Source organism: Candoia aspera, chromosome 9 (genome assembly GCF_035149785.1).
Source record: "Candoia aspera isolate rCanAsp1 chromosome 9, rCanAsp1.hap2, whole genome shotgun sequence".
NCBI classification, from domain to species: domain Eukaryota; kingdom Metazoa; phylum Chordata; class Lepidosauria; order Squamata; family Boidae; genus Candoia; species Candoia aspera.
The window spans coordinates 335,447-354,409 of NC_086161.1; the positions used below are offsets into that span (position 1 = coordinate 335,447).

The 18,963-nt window shown below is 55.1% G+C and overlaps 3 protein-coding genes across 5 annotated transcripts in view; 2 read left to right on the top strand and 1 right to left on the bottom strand.

The window, feature by feature from the left end:
* The window catches only part of ATP5MG (ATP synthase membrane subunit g), a 55,019-nt gene that overhangs the window by 16,668 nt on the left and 19,388 nt on the right, over positions 1 to 18,963 (top strand). The gene's annotated exons all lie outside the window — the stretch shown is intronic.
* LOC134502522 (T-cell surface glycoprotein CD3 epsilon chain) lies at positions 6,955 to 11,719 on the top strand. Its single transcript, XM_063310893.1, has 6 exons — positions 6,955 to 7,024; positions 8,333 to 8,359; positions 9,156 to 9,374; positions 9,577 to 9,729; positions 10,209 to 10,255; positions 11,347 to 11,719. The coding sequence occupies exons 1-6, from the start codon at positions 6,973 to 6,975 to the stop codon at positions 11,401 to 11,403; spliced, it is 555 nt and encodes a 184-aa protein (XP_063166963.1). The 5' UTR covers positions 6,955 to 6,972; the 3' UTR covers positions 11,404 to 11,719.
* On the bottom strand, positions 12,628 to 18,546 carry LOC134503012 (T-cell surface glycoprotein CD3 gamma chain-like). Of its 3 annotated transcripts, XM_063311608.1 has the most exons (7): positions 17,882 to 18,247; positions 16,860 to 16,895; positions 15,732 to 15,938; positions 14,703 to 14,834; positions 14,439 to 14,482; positions 13,081 to 13,171; positions 12,628 to 12,698 (listed from the first exon to the last, which is right to left on the bottom strand). In XM_063311608.1, exons 1-6 carry the CDS (start codon positions 17,934 to 17,936, stop codon positions 13,106 to 13,108), a joined length of 540 nt encoding a protein of 179 aa, XP_063167678.1. In that variant the 5' UTR covers positions 17,937 to 18,247; the 3' UTR covers positions 12,628 to 12,698; positions 13,081 to 13,105. The 3 variants fall into 3 exon arrangements, with proteins under 3 accessions (XP_063167678.1, XP_063167679.1, XP_063167677.1); XM_063311609.1 differs by having other exon boundaries at positions 12,628 to 13,171; positions 15,728 to 15,938; positions 17,882 to 18,546; XM_063311607.1 differs by having other exon boundaries at positions 12,628 to 13,171; positions 17,882 to 18,248.

Genomic DNA, 18,963 nt, shown 5'->3' on the forward strand with positions numbered 1-18,963 from the left:
TAAACCCCGCACCGGCGCGCTCCTCTCACTCTCAGCTTTTTTTGCAACTGTTACTACATAAGAAATAAACCTGAACCTGCTCTCATATGAATCAGCGTCAGCGTTTTACTCTGCGGTAGGCAGTGCATGACATAAAGCTGAGAGTCACAAACTCAGCCTCGCCGAGCCCCACCGGACAACGAGCCGTGGGAGGAATAGACGGCGAGAAGACCACGAGCGATGAGGCCGACGCGTCGCGGCCAAAGCGGGCGAACCGCACGGCAAGAAGCGGAGGAGGACCGATCGAGGCCAGAGGCACCGCGGACCCCAGGAGCCACGGACACCCGCCCGGCCCACCCCGAGCCTCAGCTCCAACCCCAGAGGGAGACGGCGGCGGAGGCGACCCGGCCACGGGAGGGAGCAACATACCTCCCGAGACCAGCGGAGACCCCCCCGCCCCACATCGCACCCCAGCCACGGGCGCGGAGCGTCAGCCCAACTGCGGCAAGCACGGTGGAGGATGGAGAGGCAACCCAGCCGACGCACTCCCAAATGGAGGAAGCGGACCAGCGGACGGGACTGCCTGAACCCCACCAGCGGCTCAACCCGGCAGACACACCGATAGACCCGACCCCAGCTGCGGCGCGGCTTTCGGACGGGGAAGCTCAAGCCAGACTCGCAGCCATGGAGGCCCAGCTACAGGACCTCAGGACCATGCTGCAATCGCTGATGTCCCCGACGCCACCCAACGACGTTCCCGTGCAGGCCCACACCCCGAGCGGGTCGTCACACCCCCATGGGCCAAATGCTGATCAACAAGCGGCCCAAGCGGACGAAGCCAGGAGTCGGGAAGCGAGAGGAGGGGACTCACACAACGCCCGGGCCCCAAAGGACTTCCCCATCTTCTTCGACGGGAACCCCGCGAAACTGTCGTTCTTCATTACGAACGCCAGGGAGTTCATGGGGCGGCACGGACACTCCTTTAACTCCGAAGCGGACAAGATTGCAGCCGTGGCGATCAAACTACAAGACCGGGCGGCGGACTGGTACATCCAGATGTACGAGTCCAACTCCCCCGCCCTCTCGGACTTCCATGCTTTCATTACCGAGATGAAGCGCTACTTTGAGGACCCACTAGCCAAAGAGAGGGCTAAAAGCGCACTCCAAAGCCTCAAACAGGGCGCACGCACTGTCCCAGACTACGCCCTCAAATTTAAAGCCCTAGCAGGGAAGATCAACGACTGGTCCGAGACCACCCTGCTAGAAATGTTTAAAAGGGGGCTCAACCGTGAAGTACTGCAATGGGCTCTCTACCGGGACGATCCGGAGACTCTGCACGGCTGGATCCACCTCGCGGGGAAAGCAGAGCACGCGCACCGCACCTTCCTAATGGCAACGACGGAAGACAAAACCACCACCTACCCAAAGGTACCCGCGCCACACGTGGGGACGGCCGGTCCCACATATCCAAGGAAGAAATTTACTCACGGGCCCTGCGGGAGGTGTGGGAAAATGGGGCACAAAACGGCAGATTGCTTCGCCAGCCGAACCCCAGCGAGCGCTCCTAAACCCGCACTGAAACCTAGCCTCAAACCAACTAACCCGCCGCCACCCCCCCACCGCCGAATGACCGGAGCCACAGCGACACCGGACGAAGGCTGGGACGCTCACTGGGGGGGAGAGGATGCCGTAGACCCAGACCAGCCGGCGGGAAACGCTCCCCGCCTGCCTTAAAATGCGCCGCGAGGCAGGTGGTGGGACAGAGGCGCGGATCACTTCGACAGAGCGGCGAAAGCTCCATAATAATGGCAGCAATCAAGTTCTCTGGGGGCAACGGAGCCACCACGGCCGCGGCACTAGTGGACTCGGGGTGCTCAAAAAACCTGATCCACCCCGACATAGTCGCAAAACTCGCCCTACGCTGCCTCCCCCTCCCCATGCCGCTGGCATTTCACCAGCTGGACGGCTCAACAGCGGGAGGGACACCAGCCACAATGCAGACCGAGCCGGTTACCCTACAAATGGGTACCCACACCGAACGAACATCGTTCGTGGTAACCCACATAGGACGGCCCATCGTAGTCTTGGGGATACCATGGCTCGCAACAAACAACCCGCGCATCGACTGGGCGACCCGCACCTTCCGATTCAACGACGGCGAGTACCGGGCGCCAATTCCGGCGGGCAGGACCAACCCCACAGTGGGACGAGCAGAGGCGGCAACCCAGGACAACACAACCACACCAGAAGACCTACCGGAGCAATACGCTGACTTCTCGGAGGTCTTCGGAGAGGCGGAAGCTGATCAACTACCCCCCCACCGCAAGACGGACTGCAGGATTGACCTGCTGCCCGATGTCCCCTTACCTAGGCCGAAGATTTACTCGATGACCCCGAAGGAGATGGCAACCCTTCGGGAGTTCATCGACAAAAACCTAGAGAGGGGATTCATAGAGCCGGCATGCTCACCGGTCGGAGCGCCCGTCCTATTCCAAGAGAAAAAGGACGGCACCCTACGGCTCTGCACCGACTACCGGGGCCTCAATGCAGCTTCCCTATCCAATAAATACCCCCTACCCCTCGTGAAAGACATGCTCGCCCACCTGTCCACGGGCAGAGTATTCTCCAAGCTGGACCTTCGCGAGGCGTACTACCGGATCCGAATCAGGGAGGGGGACGAATGGAAAACGGCGTTCAACTGCCCCCTAGGCGCCTTTTAATATAAAGTGCTGCCATTCGGACTAGCAGGGGCCCCGGGGGTATTCATGCAGCTCATCAATGAGGTGCTGCACGAGCACCTGTTTAAAGGGGTCCTGGTCTACATAGACGACGTCCTCATCTACTCCAAAATGCACGAGGAACACGTGACCCTAGTCAGACAAGTCCTCGACAAGCTAAAACGGGCGAAACTCTATGCCAAACCCTTAAAGTGCGAATTCCATAAAGCACGCCTAGACTACCTGGGGTACCGAATCTCTGGAGAAGGCATAGAGATGGACCCTGCAAAAGTCGAGGCGGTGGTGAACTGGGAACGCCCCCGTAACAGGTGCCAACTCCAGAGCTTCCTTGGCTTCGCGAATTTTTACAGGTCATTCGCCCCGGGGGTTCGCGGAGATAGCCCTCCCCCTAACAGACCTCCTCAAGACTAAAGGGGTGGGGGACACACGACGCGCCAAGAACCCGGGCACAGTACTGAATTGGACTCCCGCGTGCCAAACCGCATTCAACAGGCTGAAAGCGCTGTTCACCACGGAGCCAATCCTCGCGCACCCGGACCCAGAACGGCCGTTCGTGGTCCAAGCCGACGCCTCCGACTTCTCCCTGGGGGCCATCCTACTCCAAAAAGACCCCACAGGAGTCCTAAAACCATGCGCCTACCTGTCGAAGAAATTCTCTGAGACAGAAAGGCGCTGGCACGTCTGGGAGAAGGAAGCCTTCGCGGTGAAATCGGCGTTGGAAACATGGAGGCACCTACTGGAGGGAGCCACCCAACCATTCGAGGTCTGGACTGACCACCGGAACCTCGAGGCCCTCCGAACGCCCAGACGCCTCAGCCCAAAACAGGTCAGATGGGCCCAATTCTTCAGCCGCTTCAACTTTCAGCTGAAGTTTATGCCGGGAAAAAGAACTTCCTAGCTGACGCCCTCTCCCGACTGCCCCAAGACGAGGAGCCCGCCCCAGACATGATCGGGACGGTCCTATCCGCTTCCCAGCTGGGGATGGCGGTGACCACCCGGAGCGGTGCCCGGAAGCAGCCCAACCCCACGGCACAACCGACGGTGGGACAACCAGTAACCAGACGGCGCCAACCACAACTGCCAGGGGGGATACGCGCAGACCTCACTGCCACCCTCAAAACCGACCCTTGGCTCCTAGCAAACCCCGACAAGGTGACGATGGCGCAGGACCTGGCATGGGGGGAAGGCAGAATATATGTCCCAGACTCGCAACGCCAGGCGATCTTGCACAGATCCCACGACGCCAAGCAAGCGGGACACTTCGGGTTCCTGAAGACCCTGCACCTCACACGACGCCAATTCTGGTGGCCCGCGCTGAGACGGGACGTGAAGGCCTATGTAGCCTCCTGCCCGACATGCGCCAGGGCCAAACGGGCACCAGGTAAGCCTCCGGGACTTTTACAAAAGGTGGCGGAGCCCTCCCGCCCATGGGAGGAAATCTCCATGGATTTCATAGTAGATCTCCCACCCAGCCAGAAGAAAACGGCCATTTGGGTGGTGAAAGACTACTTTTCGAAACAAGCCCACTTCATCCCCTGCGCATCGGTCCCGTCCGCCCAACAACTAGCCAAACTTCCTGATACACGTGTACAGGTTACACGGATGTCCCGCACGTGTGGTGACCGACAGGGGCACACAATTCACTTCTAAATTCTGGCGGGCCTTCCTAAAGCTGACGGGGACCCAACAGGCCCTATCCACTGCCTGGCACCCCCAGACGGACGGAGCCACAGAGGTCCTCAATGGCACCCTAGAACAATTCATACGCTCATACACAAACTACCACCAAGACGACTGGGTCGAACTGCTCCCGTTCGCGGAAGTCGCATATAATAACGCTGTCCACACGAGCACGGGGAAAACCCCGTTCAAAGTAGTCTCGGGGCGCGACTTCGGCCCCATACCGGAGCTACCGCAACCCCCGGGACCCCAAGTGGATGCTAGTGACTGGGGACGGAAGATTGCGGAATCGTGGCCAATAATCATGGCAGCGCTGAAGGAAGCACAGGCGGCCTACAAAGAGCAGGCCGACAAGCACCGGCACCAGCAACCGACGTTCCAGGCAGGGGATATGGTCTACCTATCCACCAAATTCCTGAAGTCACCTCAACCCTCGAAAAAACTGGGGCCTAAGTATATCGGGCCGCTTCGAGTAACACAGATAGTGAACCCGGTGGCAATACGCCTGGACCTGCCGCACAATCTACGGAGACTCCACCCGGTATTCCACACCAGCCTCCTGAAACCTGCAACCACCTCTCGATGGCACCCGAGCACGCCACTGCCCTCCCCAGTGATGATCGACGGCCAACAACATTTCGACGTAAGAGACATACTCGACTCTCGCCGTCAACGGGGAATATTACACTATTTAGTAAGGTGGAAACACTTCCCCCACCCAGAATGGGTGGCGGCGCAACACGTCAAGGCGCCAGACCTGACCCGGGCATTCCACCGGACGTACCCCGACAAGCCAAAGGGGCGACAAGCCGAACCGGCCCCTGAACACCCTTTTCCCCGCGGGCCCCCCCCCCGCCAACCGTGCCCCCAGGGGAAAGGGCCCCCCAAGCCCACGACTTGAGTAGACCTCCCTCCCCCCGGGACTCACCCTCCCCCCGCCCCGGGCCCACGAGGGAGTGACATTGGTCACCTGTGCATGCCTGGGGGCAATGCCCAGGATGCACACATAACAAAGACGACGCACTTGGGAAAAAGATAAGGGCCCTACCTGGAGCTGAAAAGCACCCGACCAGCCACGCCTCTCTCCTCGCCGAACTGAGCCAAACAAACAGGGTGTGGCCGGAGCATGCGCACGCCCAGGGTGTGGTCAGGGCATGCGTACTGGGAACACACCCTAGATGGACACGAGGTAGAGGGCGGAACAAAGGGAGGGGCGAAAACACTCCGGCGGGAAATTAAAAAAAAAAAAAATTTTGACAGCTCTCCTGAAAAAAAAACAAAAAAAAACCGGACAGCCGGGGGGGGGCACTATTCGGACAGGGGGCAGTATGTCATGAGTGCCGTTGAGCTGATGACATGCTGATGTCTTCAGCTCAACGGCACTCATGACAATAACGAGGAAGCAGAGGAAGGGGCACAAGATAAGCATAGCACGCACAACAACAGCCACAGACTCTAGCCGGAGGAAGCAGCCATCAGCTCACAAAGGAGAAAGAAGAAAAAGACAAAGGCTAAGCGGATCGCGAGGCACACCCAAGCTGATAGCACAAGCGCAACGGAGATCGCCCAGCTGACAGCAATCACCGGCTGAATGAGGAAACCGATGATGGGCGATCCCGAGGCACCAGCTGGGGCCTCGCAACCCTTCACCTACCGGCAAGACAGCATGCAGGTCAAAGGGGGGATGACGTAACCCAGGGTGAGGGGGCGCTGACCGGCGCGGGGTATTTAAACCCCGCACCGGCGCGCTCCTCTCACTCTCAGCTTTTTTTGCAACTGTTACTACATAAGAAATAAACCTGAACCTGCTCTCATATGAATCAGCGTCAGCGTTTTACTCTGCGGTAGGCAGTGCATGACAGGAACCCAAATTGGGGGCTCGGAAGGGGCTCAAGGTGGCCACTTCTTGCAGTTGCATGTTCTTTCCCTCCCCTCATCAAATCTCTGATAAGAAGGGCACCCTTAAGTTGAGCCCCATCACTGGTGAAGACAGAGATACATCAGGGCAGTTTTCTTGGCAGCAGTTTGGAAAGAGCTTGTTCTTGCTTTCTTCCGTCATGGTTTTCAGGTGCCTGGTCTAGTCCTCACCCTTGGACTTCCTGCTGAGCCCCACCGAGGCACCAACTGGCCCAACCCTGCTTAAGTTCCAAGCCAGGCCTCAAGTGGCCCAGATGCCGCCTCTCACTGAGACCTCAGGCTATAAATAAGAGCTCGAGTGAAGGGGTAGAGTGGGGTGAGCGAGTGCTGTTTGGGCCCAGGAGCCTGTGAATCCAGCATATTGCTGGAACGGCCCCCCAAGTTGACTCCCCAAAGGAAATCTCCTGTGGGGGGTGCAGCCCAGCGGCCCCAGGCCTGCCCACACCTTCGCTGAGCCCTCAGCAGCTTGCTCCTCCTGCTTTGCTGCTGCCACCACTTCCTGGCAGGGCTGGTGCTGTCGGCTGGGACAGCAGCAGGCTTGTTTCTCTTTCTTTGCCGATTCCCCTGCTCTGTTCTCGGAGTCCTCCTGAAAGTGAGCAGCAGGGTTCCCTGAGGGAATGCTCGAATCAGCAACAGGGAAGCAGCAAAGAACAGAAAGATGTCTCTGAGTGTCCAGCTGGGCGCCTTGGCATTCCTCCTGCTCTGCGTGTGTAAGTGCCACTTCACCCCTGGGAAGACTGGGCCCCCTCAGGATCCTCAAGCTGCCTGCTGGCTTCATGGAGGTCTGCTTTGTCTATTGGCTGCTGGCACTGGCCGGCCAAGGTCCCCCCAGGGGTTAATGAATACATTGTGAAGGAAGGCAGCCACCCACCGTGTTTGTTTGTCCTCAGCGACTGCCCTTCTCAAGCCCTCGGGCCTGACCCCTACCAAGGGATGGCTGTGTCTCCCCTTCCAGGCACTGGGTGGATCTCAGTGAACAGATCTCCTGGCAGAGATTTCCAGTAGTTAACTGGCCATATGTTGGGTGAAGGAGAACTTTTTCTAAAAATTACAAATGATCTCCCGTGTAAAACTTTATTCCACCAACTCTTGTCCTTCAGCCCAGCTGATCAAATTTACTCTACCACCACCCTCCGCTAATCTTAGGGTGCGCTTCAGGCATCCTCCAAGGGGCTGATGTGAAGAGGGGGGCCCTGTGACTGAGAATTGTGGGGGGTGAAGGTCTGGTGTGTGCTGGAAGGCTGAGCTTTGGAGAGGACCAGGTTTTTCTTCTGGGGCTGAGAGTGATCAGGGTTGAAATGCATGAGTGGGGTGAGATTCTCTTTCTGGGTGAAGGGGGGTCTCTCCAAACAGCCCTGATGTCACATTGAACAGACCAAGGGATTTTCTAGATAGGGAAGCAAACTTCTGAGGCCTGCTGAAGAGGAAGGGACTCCCAGTACAAATGGATAGAAGGAAAACACACGGTGTTTGCTATCTGTGCTGTGTAGCTGAGTCAGGAAAACCGGGTCTCGTCTTCAAAAAAAGGCCCACAGATCCTCTTTTGGAGCAGGGTGACCTATTTGGGCGTGGGAGCCATCTGGCCTTGCAAAGGGAGCTTCAGGTTGCCGTCCTCTGGAGGTTACATGATGTAAACAGGAGCGGCCTTGTGATCTCTCGTCTGCCACCTTCTGCCCAGGGACAAGCACAGTCAACCCCTGCATGTTCTGCGCCACCTTTTTCTGGGCATGGCTGCAGTGGTGACCACCACGAGGAGCCGTGTGATTCTTCCAGAAAGCTTTTGAGAGTATTTGCCACAAGCTGGATCTCTCCTTCGGGGGCTGATTGGATGGAAAGGCCACCACATTTCAGGGGTGCTGGAGAGAGCCCTTCAGGCCAGGGCCTTGTTCTCCGGTGTTGCTCCGGCTTCCTAAAGGGAATGGTTTTAAGGTGCTGAAGGGAGCAAGGTTGCTCTCCACACCACGAAGGTTATGTACAGGTGAGAAAGTCTTCACCAAATGTTCTTTTTCTCTTCGCAGCCAGACATGTCGGGGGAGAGGCTGAAGGTAAGGAAGGAAGGAAGGAAGGAAGGAAGGAAGGAAGGAAGGAAGGAAGGGGCCTTGAGGGCTTTGGGCAGATGCTGGAGGCAGGTCCACATGGGAGCCTTCATCCACACAGCTATCAGGACAGGGCCCTGCGCATTTGCACCAAACCAACCGTAGTGCCTTTACCCATGGTGGGTCTCATGTGGCTTGTGACTGTTGGCTGAAAAGAGGAGGCATCTTTGCCCCTGGGGCCAGGAAAAGGGGAGTGTCCAATTAGGCCTCGCCTCCGATCTAGCTCCCCCAGGTGTGTGCATATGGGGGGTCTTCCCTTTTTTCAAATGGAAACAGGCACTGCCGGGAACACGTGGCATAACTGCTCTAGTCCACGTCTCTGCAACTGGAGGGGCCAGGGCTAATGGCGCTCCAGGAAAGCATCAGGAGGCAGTTGGACAATAATAGCGGCAACTGTCTGTTCAAAGGAAACCTGCTTGGTAGTTTACGGCTAAGAGCCACAAGCACCTGCAGCAAAGCAGACTGGCTTCCTTTAAGCATGCCCGCTTCCCAAACTTGCACGTGAGGGCAAAGAAAACAGCCACAAAGCCTCCCCCAGTTGGGCAGGAGGGAGAGAGGCGTCCCCTTCCACTGGGGTGTGTGTGAGGTTGTGGGGCCCTGCCTCGTAGCCCCCCAGGGGTCATTTGGCAAAAGGACAGCCACAGCCGCTGCCCCGGGTGAGCTCCTGCTGGGTCAGCCACTGGTGTCTGCGCCAGGAGCTGCCGAGGCTCGAGCCAACAGCAGGTCCTGCTCTTGCCCGCCACAGAAATTGGTGTGGAAATCTCTTCGAGGATCGTGACTCTCATCTGCCCAGGAGAGAAATCCCAGTGGGAAAAGAAGACAGACAGCCCTTTTCTCAACCCAGGAAATGGGAACTCCCTGCTCGCCTCCAGCCCAGATGCACTGAATAAGCTTGAAGAGGGGGGAGAATTTTTCTGCAAGACAAGCAAGAACCTCAGATTGAAGATTTATCTGAAAATAAGAGGTCAGTCACGGTGACTGTGTGACGGGGGTTCTCTGCCCTTGGTGGCTCCTGCGGGTCTAATATGCCCCTTCTAGATGGCCCAAGGCCACACCGCTATCACCAGTGGCAGCCCAAGGAGAGGAGAGGGCCGAGGGACCCTTCTCCAGAGCCAGGCTGCCAGAGCGCCCTGCGGCTCAGCTGCGGCCTCTTGGTTCCTCCGCAGTGTGTGAGGACTGTGTGGAGCTGAGCTTCGGTCTTGGGGCCAGCATTGTTGTCGCTGACCTCCTCCTCACCCTGGGGGTCCTGTTCCTGGTCTACTTCTGCTGCAAGCAACAGCCCACCTTCTTCAGAGCTGGCACCCCAGGACGGCAGCAAGGTGAGCGCCCAAGTCCCAGGCAGAGGGAAAGGGCCTTGGCAGCTTCCTGTCCTTTCATGTGCCAGGGCTTCAGCTGATGACACAGAGGGGTGGCCCTCTCTTGGCCCCCTCTGCCGCAGGCCAGATTTGAAGCGCTGGGCTTCACAGCTTGGAGGAGCCCAAGGGGCAAGTGGGTGGGCTGCCCTCAAGTCCTGTGGGGCTCTGCTCCCCCTTCCGTGGTGGAGGTGGCTGAGCACCCTGACCAGGGCAGATGGTTCCGCGAGGCTAGGAGGTCAAAGCAGGAGAAGATGCCATGGCATCTGGGGGGTGGGGGGGTCAGTCCATCAAGAAGCAAAGTGCTGAGCCAGAGAACTGCAGCTGTTGCTCCAGAATTCCATCTTATGAAGACGAAGGATCTCATCTCACGGTGGCTGTTCTGTAATAACCCCCTCAGCATCTGAGCAGAGGCGACAAACATGGCCCTTTGCTTTTTGCTCTAGGCCAGCAAGCAGACGGCCCCCCACCTGTCCCAAATCCAGATTATGAGGTAAGCCTATGGAACCATGGAGGGGGGGCAGGGAGAATTCAACCTGGACAGCATCCCAAGCATTGGGGGCTGGAGGGCAAAAGCCGCTCTGCATGGTGAGCTCATGGCTGCCTGCAGACCACGTGCTCTGCTAAGACCCCGTTTCCTGGGCAGCATCTCTCTGGGAGCACCTGGTGCGAGTCCTGGCCTGGGGGCCCTCCAACTCACAGAGGTGGCCTAGTGCTGGGACTGCGGCATGGCCTGCTCCAAGCCAAGCACTGACGGAGGAGAGAAATGAAAGGCCCGTGTGGCTTTGTGGACAGTCTGCCCAGTTCTCTTGGCTTCTAGTCCAGCTTTCTCTCTACGGAGATTGCAGCCATTTCTTCCCCCCTGGGAATCTGGAGCGCATCTGTGTGTGCGTGTTTGTCCTTTCTTGCCCAGAGGTCCTTAGGGGGAGGTATGGTCAGGGGCATCTCTTCTTCAATGGTGCCTGTGGCCTTTGCCCATTTTGAAGCGAAGATCCAGATTTAGTCACCATCATCCTTTGGTCACTTGCACAAGGAGAATAGAGAATTCCCCAGAATGATTTTTTTCTGTACTTTGGTAAGTGGCAGGGTGGAGCAACAATTCAACTGGGAGATTTAGTTCAAAGGGGATTTGAGTGAATCTCTGAATCAGTTTGACTTTCTGAATTTAAAATCTAATTGTCAACTGGAAGTTACAATGTGATGATTTTTCCCCAATTTAGAAAATGTAATTGATCAGAATATCAAATCGAAGTGATTTGATCCACACACCCCGCACATCTTCTTTGATTGTGATCCCCAGAATAAAAAGGAAAGTAACATGGCTTTAAAACCTATTGTATATGGAAGCCACAGTTTCCTGATATGTATTATAAAAGCAATGGCAAAAAAAAATCTAAGGTTTTTGAGAAAGAAGAGCATCAGAACCAAGAGTCTGCATCATCTATTTCTGAGTGAGGCACTCACTGTGCTAATGACCATATTAGCACCCCCTCCCCGCACACACACACACACACCGATGTCCTGCCAACTTCCCAGAAAGTAAGACTACGGTTGCCAAAAATATGCCTTGTTCTGTTCCTACAGCCGATCCGGAAGGGCCAACGAGAGGTGTACGCTGGCTTGGAGCCACGGGCTTTCTGAGATGCTGCCTCATATGCTGTGGCAAGATGCCATACGTTCCAGCTGGCAATGAGAGTCCCCCGATGCGCCTGCCACTTCCTTCTCCTGCTTGCACTAACCGCTGTGCCTCCTGGCGGGGGAGGTCCCTGTTTGCGCTGAGCTTTGCAGCTAGAAAATTGGTCTTTGTGTGGCCTGGAGAGCCCCCTGCCCAGGGACCAGAGGGAGCAGGGAGGGCTGCTGGATGCACAGAGGGCTCCCAGACTGCAGACCTTGACTGGGCAAGAAAGTGGCACCATAAAAGCCTCTTCACTCAGTTGGGGGTACTCAGCAATGGCGCAGCTGCACTGCTCCCTGTCCTGTCCCCAAGCAGTGCCTGCTGCTGTGGCTGGGGGCGCCCAGGGCCCACTTGTGGTCAGGCCTGCCCATAGAGCGCAGAGCACGTAGAGCTCCTGAGATGGCACATCCAGTTGGTCAATTTGTGCTTCAGGATCCCTGGACCCACCTGCCCTTAGCAGGTGGCCCCATTATGAAAAAAGGCCTGCTTTCACATTTGTTTTGATTGTGCTTGCAAGGAATCCTAATAAAGCTCTGTGATCCAGTCTGTTCCACCTCACAGGCTCCAGCATGTTTGTTCTCTGATATGTTTATTACTGGAAAGAGACTTGAGAAAAGCCTCGGGGGAACCTTGGGGAAGAAGGTGGCAGACAGAAGGCAGGAGATGCAGAAGCAAGCAGCCACAGACATCAGGCCCAGACCTGCTTTACTCAACCCTCTGTGCCTCCTCACCCACTCGGAGTGCCCCAGGTAGGAGGTGGTAGGAGAGGGGCAGAGGTCAGGTAGGCAATGCCATAGCCTAAGACTGGCGCCAGGCCAGGCCCAGCCAGAGGATTCACTGTGCCTTCCTGTCCTGTTGAGAACCAGCCAAATGAACTCACTGCTCCTGGAGAGAGGCAGTGCACAAGGAGGCCAGTCAGCACAAAACCTGGCAGTTGCAGTGGGGAGGAAGAGCTGTGGCCCCACGTAGGAACATTCACCCCTAGTGGATGTGCTCGTTCCACAGGATGTGGTCAAAAGCAAACTCAGCTGCATTTCAAGAAAGGTACAAACCACACCCAGCGGAGAAGCTGCTATGAATCAACACCCCATGGTGGCTGCATACTTGTGCAAATGGCTGACTCCATGGAACTTGCACTCACACTTCACTGCTGCCCTCGGGTTCAAACATATACCACGTCAGAGAGGAAGTTTACAGCAATGTCTTTTATTAAGGGAGGTGTAGGATGCACAGGGGAGCAGTGCGAAGAACCCAATTTCAGCTGCAAAGAGGAGAATGGAAGATTAACCAACTCATTTGCATCACTAAGACAAGATGTGCCTAAGATTCTGATTTGCCACCACACTCCCAGCACTGCACCCCAGAGTGTGTGTGTTAAACAAGCTTAAAGTAGACCTCTCCCACCCCACCCCAGCCAGCCCACAGCTCCTTAGTCTAGCAAACAGAAAATGAAATCTGGCCACTCGGGCCATTCCAGTCATGCCTTCTTTGACTCTGCCAGCCCTTGAAGGCCTGGAGCAGAAGCAATGCAAGGAACAGGTGGCACCTCCTGAAATGAAGGCCCCACAGACCTCCACCTCAACTGACTTCTTGCCACCAGGTAAGTAACCATGGTCACTCGGTTAAGTTCAAGGAAGGCGAACCTGGAAAGCGGCTGGCAGAAGGGATTCATCGGTGGCGAGGCTTGGCAGCACCAATGTGGCTGTACGGCCCATAGTTGTGCTCTCGGAGAGGCTGGAAGGAAGAACACCCCCATTTAGGGCTGGGGCACATGGCACATGCATTTACTTGCCTGGTAGCCGAGAGCTAGTGATGGGCAGAGGCAGCGGCAGCTCTGCAAAGTTGGCCCTGGTCAAGCAGACAGGACTCTGCTTTGCTGCTCTTCCACGTGGTGCCTCCACTGCGCAGTTTGGGAGGCACCATTCAGCTGCACCACACAGACCATCCACACGGCCAGCTTCATCTAGCATCACTGCTCTTTCTCCCTTTCAGTGGGAAGGGCAGGCTGCATCGTTGCCGGCATGTCACACGCCAGTGTTTTTTGGAAGGAAAGTTGGTGCAGTGGCCACTGGGGTGGCCAGTTGCACCCCCTGAAAGTATCTCACCCTCTTACACAGGATTAGTTAACCATGGATCCTTCAACATCACTGTCATTGTTGTCATCGCACCATGCTGGACCCCAAGGTAACATTGAGAGAGAGCTTGCACAGCAGGCAAAGCCAACATGTGACTAGAGTTGTGGTTCAGGGCATTGCACAACTGCAGCTTAACAAGGTTGGAACAGAACAGGCTTTTGCAGAGTCTGCTGCCCTCAGGGCAGCCTTCCCTGCCAGGGGACCCTCTGTGGGGCTGGGATTCTGGAGGCAACTGTCAGTTTTGTTAACATCTCTTCCAAAGCTGTCCCAGTCAGCAAGTATTAGGGCAGCCAGTTTCACTGAACAGCAACAATGACTGAGCACAGGTGTGCTCATACCTGGATCCAACCCTGCCCCATCTGTACTCTGCCAGGACAGACAGTGGCCTAATATTTCCACAATATTGGGGGCTCATCTTCTGGTGTGTCTTCCTCTTTCTGCGGGATGAACTGGCTAATCTCTGACCTGATGTCAGGCCTGGCAGCACCCAAAAACCACTGGGGAACTCTTCTGCTCCTGTCCCTGGGCTCAAAGTGGCCACTCTGGAGCAAGGGCATGACCAGGAACAGTTTTCTTTGGGAAACAGCTGAGCTACTAATGATGAGGACCTTTATTTCTCATGCCTTTAACAGGAAAACTGCTCAGAAATGTCTGTGTTACATCCAGCAGCAGTTTTGTTAATGCCAATGGTTGCAGGCTCTACATTTCTTCCTAAGTTCTCCTTTAACTCTTCTCCATCACGGGTGCATCTAAAATATCCTCTTTGAAGACAACAATCCCTGAATGTGAACTGCAGCAAAAGATACAGTCCAGCTCCCCTCTGAAGGGAGAGAACAGGAAGGAAAAGGCCAAGAGGAAGCTCTCACCTGGTACAGCTGGTCGCTGGCTAACAGGCTTTGCTTATCTGAAGCTGCAGGGTCAAAATAAGAAGACTTAGTTTTCAGGGAACAAAACAGGAGCCAAAGAGAACAGAAGGTGGGCTGGATCTCTGAGGCCAGGCAAGAAACAAGGGATGGCCACCTGGGCTGTAAGCAAGACAGCCCCTCCTTCTGGAGAAGAGGACCACTGTGGCCCTTTCAGGGAAGCCTCCCAGCACATGGCTGCCCTTCGCTGCCACTTCTCCTTCTCACCTTGGGATGGCCAGCCCCGCTCTCCCACAGCTATGTGGTACACAGCAACAGCCAGGAAGACTGTGGCAAAGAGGCTGGCTGCTGAAATCCCCAGAACCGTGATGAAGTCCAGGTGGATGCAGTTCTGGCACACTGTGGGAAAGGAGAATGTTGAACATGCATTCTGCACTCCCCAGCAAATACATGGGGAGTCCACAGTGGCCTCCCTTGAACAGAGCATGTGTCCTTTCATTGCAGAACTGCAATACGCAGCTCTGACCCACCAGGAACCAGGGGAAGCCATTTCCAGGTCCCTGGATGCCGTTCCTAGACAAAGATGGCTCTTCCACAGAAAGGGAGGCCCAGCTGCAGTCCCTGATCCACCCATCCGGGGACTGCCCCCAGCCTTCACAAGGATTGGCAGAAAGATCACCTGTGTCCCTGGGAAAGAGCGGCTGGTAGGAAAGACCCAGAAAGGCTAATTTGCTTTTTCTCAAAATGCGAGCAGAGCGGAGCATTTGATATCCAGAAATGTTTAACATTTCAGCATATGGACAATGAATGTAAATCACAGAGGTGGTGTGGCTGACAGTCTACCTTAAGAAAAATCTATGTCACTTATTTCTCATATCTGAGAACGGACAAGCAACAGCTTGAGTAAAATGCATGATTCCATAGGAAGAGCACTAATTTCAATTAAGCATCTAAGAAACAAACTCTTAGAGATGTCACCAAACAAACAATGCTCCATCTGAAATAAGGAGGCAAACTGTGGCCAGTTTGCCAGGCTGAGGATCTACTGCCTGGATTCTTTTTTGTGTGTTTGCCTATCAAGCTGTCCCCAGCCTGTCTTGTCTTGCCCAAGACCACGTCTGGAGCAGGGAAGGGAGGCCCCCATGTCAGAGGCCAAGATGTCTCTTTCACCTGGACATGACACAGCTTCACAGGGGCCAAGGTCAACTTGTTTCAGAAAAAACCCAGCATCTGCCTCGCTTAAATAGTATGGCTGGCAATGCTGTTAAATAAGGGGGAGAAAGAAGGCTTACTCACTCCGGAAGAAAACTTGCAGAGATCTGTTTTCCTTATCGCTGATGCTACACTCATAGAAGCCTCTCGGGTCATCCATCATGGCACCCAAAGCCAACTCCTTTCCTTTGTGTCTTAGAGCCGTCCTGTCTTTCCTCCAACTAGTCTTATTATTGCCCCCTTCACATATTAGGGAGACAGTTTTTCCTTTCTGCTTTATGATGATGAACTCTGCAAAACAAATGGGGTGGGGTGGGGTAGAGATCCCACAGGCAAAGCCTTATTAGTACCCCCAGGGTTTCAGGGGCCAAACAAATTACCTTTTAGCAAGACATATGGCCATTCAGGCTTTTTAGGCAACTGGTATTCCTTCTGTAAAAGTATCATGGCTTAATCGTTGCTTAAGGGTCATGAGCCCTTGTGCTTACTCCTAATCCTGGGCCAGCAGGAGCTGCTCAGCAAGGGCTCTCTTTGCATTTTGGCCCTGGATAGGCCTGCTTTTGCTCTCTCTGTCCAGCTCCCAGGCATCAGCACACTAGAGGACTGGTTCAGGGAGTGGGGGCTGGCGGGGTTGCCAGTTGAAAGTCTACCAGGCCTCTGCAAGAGCCAAGAACTGCTACAACTCCCTGGGGCTGATGTCTTTGCTGCTGCTTCCCTCCCACACTGCCCATCCCCCTTGTTTGTCTTCCTTCTGCAGTGTTTGCTTAGCAGATAGTCCTAATGAAGCTGCTGAGGCTTCCTTCCAAATCTACCTTGGCAGCCTTGAAGCGTTTAAGGCCCTTTGCCCTCCTACCCAGGAAGAACTCTTGGTGAGCTCTCTAACCAGCCAGGAAAACCCCTTTCTTCCACATGTTCTCTTCCAAACAAGCTCCTTCCAAACATTCAGCATTTTGAGAGTTCAGAAGCAAGCCCCAAATAAGAGAGAGCCAAAATTAAAGCACATCAAGAGTCACTGGCTGGGCTTATGCATTACAGTGAGACTTACTGATTGATGTCTTCACACGTTGTGCAAACCCAACCAATTACGGTGTAGTCAGTAAAGCATGCCCACATAAATTATGGCTGAACCCAGACACAACTCCACCCTATTTTAGCTCTTCCCCAGCTACCTCCATGGTGTTCCTTCTTTTAGGAAATCTGGATAAACCGTACCATTTTCAGATGCCGCATTTCCACTTATGCTGATGCCTGGAAGAAGACAATTTCATGCTGAGAAACACGGAGCAAAGTAAACATCCTGGGATCAAGAAACACCAATAGTACCATACACTAGACCTCTACCCAGTTGCCCAGCAACACCAAACAGCTGAACATCTACTCTGTGGAAGCAGTGAAAAGGGCAAACTCCATGCTACATAGCACCAAGGAAGGGAATGAAAAGAAGGTAGCAAACTCTAATGGAGGATTGATCAGCCCTCTTCCAAAAGGGTGATGCTGGCCTGAGAAAGGGAACATTTTTGTGACTTCTTAATTTCATAAAGAGGCAGCTAAGGAGAAACATTATCAAAGTTTCTAATATTAGACAAAGTCTGGGGAAAATGGACAGAGAGAAGTTTTTCTCTCTCAAAATGCTAGAGATTCAGGACAGGCACACAAAAATATTTCTCCATATTTCATGTGGCCATGGCCACTAACAGGTGGCTTTAAAAGGAGACAGGACCTCCTCACAGAGTGGAAGGGGAGGCATCTCCCAATAGCTTTTGGTCCTGGGAATCTGGCAGACCATCCAAAGACAACATCCCCATCACTGCCTCTGGATAGGTTTTCCTCCTCAGAGGGCAGCATTTACATTTGCATCCATCCTTTCCTCCAAAAGCTTGTGGCTTAAATGTCCCATTCCTCATTTATCAGGCTGGTGAGAAGTGAAGGTGGCTGACTGTATACGGTCAAGCAGGGTGTCTCCAGTTGTAGGCCAGGTGTGGAGGATGAGGTGGGTCTGCTGCTTTCAGGATGAAGTATGACACGGTTGGGGGGTGAGCAGTTGTTCTGAATCAGAAATACGACCGGGTGCAACTCAGAAAGCCCTGAGCAATGCATGACGGTGAATTAGCAGTCTGGCCCTTGTACCTTTCCACCAAGGATGCCAGTCTCTTTTTTCTTTCTTACCAACCTGTCCACCCTCACCCCCTGCTCCCAGCCCTGAGGCCACAACTTGCATTGGATATAAGTCCTACCTTGGAAGAACAGGCCAAGGACAGTTGCACACAGCAGCTGTTCCCAGCCTCCCATGGTTGTCAATGGGGGAGCTAGATATGTCGTCCCCTGCTTGTCGGTACAGGCAGCAGGTGGCTGTCTCCTGCCAGTTGAAAGGATGACTGGGCAGGAAGATGCAGGGACGTTTCGTGCAGTAGGTCTGCAACAGGAAGTCTGTGGGTGGGGGCTTTTCCGTCCTGTGTGTGTGCATTTACACGTAAGGGAACAAAAGGATGAAAGATGCCACAGAGAAACCACTCTGCTGAGAAAATGCAGCTGACTTCCCTGCCCCCAACACGGCCCCTCCACAGAACTGAATGGCAAACAGAGCACCTGACCCACTGCTGCTGCAGCATTCCACTAAGGTGCCCCCAGAAATGAGCCCCGGGTGGGGGGCACCTCTGTTAAATAATCATTAGACAGATTCTCCCTTTCGGCCCAAACCTGCAGAGAACTGCTTGGTAGGACGCCTTTAGACCCAACCCGAACCAGCAGCTCAGCTCAGCCAGGCCACTCATCTACTGCTGGTTCGCAGCAGGGCCCTCGTTCAGCCTCCAACCATCGGTCTAGACCGGTGTTTCTCAACCTCAGCAACTTTAAGATGTTGGACTTCAACTTCCATAATTCCTCAGCCAGCATGAGGTTGAGAAGCACCGGTCTAGCCGGGGTGTCTGACTGCAAAGCTTGAGCTGGAAGGGCAGCTGAGGCCCTCCCGTCCCGCACCTCCCGGCTCAGGCCGGCCCCCAAACTGGAGCCTCCCGGCCGAGGGCGCCGGAAGACCTCCAGCGATGGGGGGCGGGGGTCCCCCTTCGCCCTCCGTTTGCTCGAGCGCCCATCTGGGATCCGCGTTCAGGGAAAGCAGGAGCCGGCCGGACCTCGTATCCCCAGGTCGTAGGACTCCGTGGGGGTAGCCCAAGGCAAAGCCTCTCTCGCCGCTGCATCGCGCTGCTGCCTGGCACTCAGGGCGCTGGAAGACCAAGCCGCCTCCGTGGGGAAAGGATAACGCAAGCGCCGGGCCTCCAGCGAGCTCCCTCTAGCCGCAGCACGGCTCTATGGCGCTTCC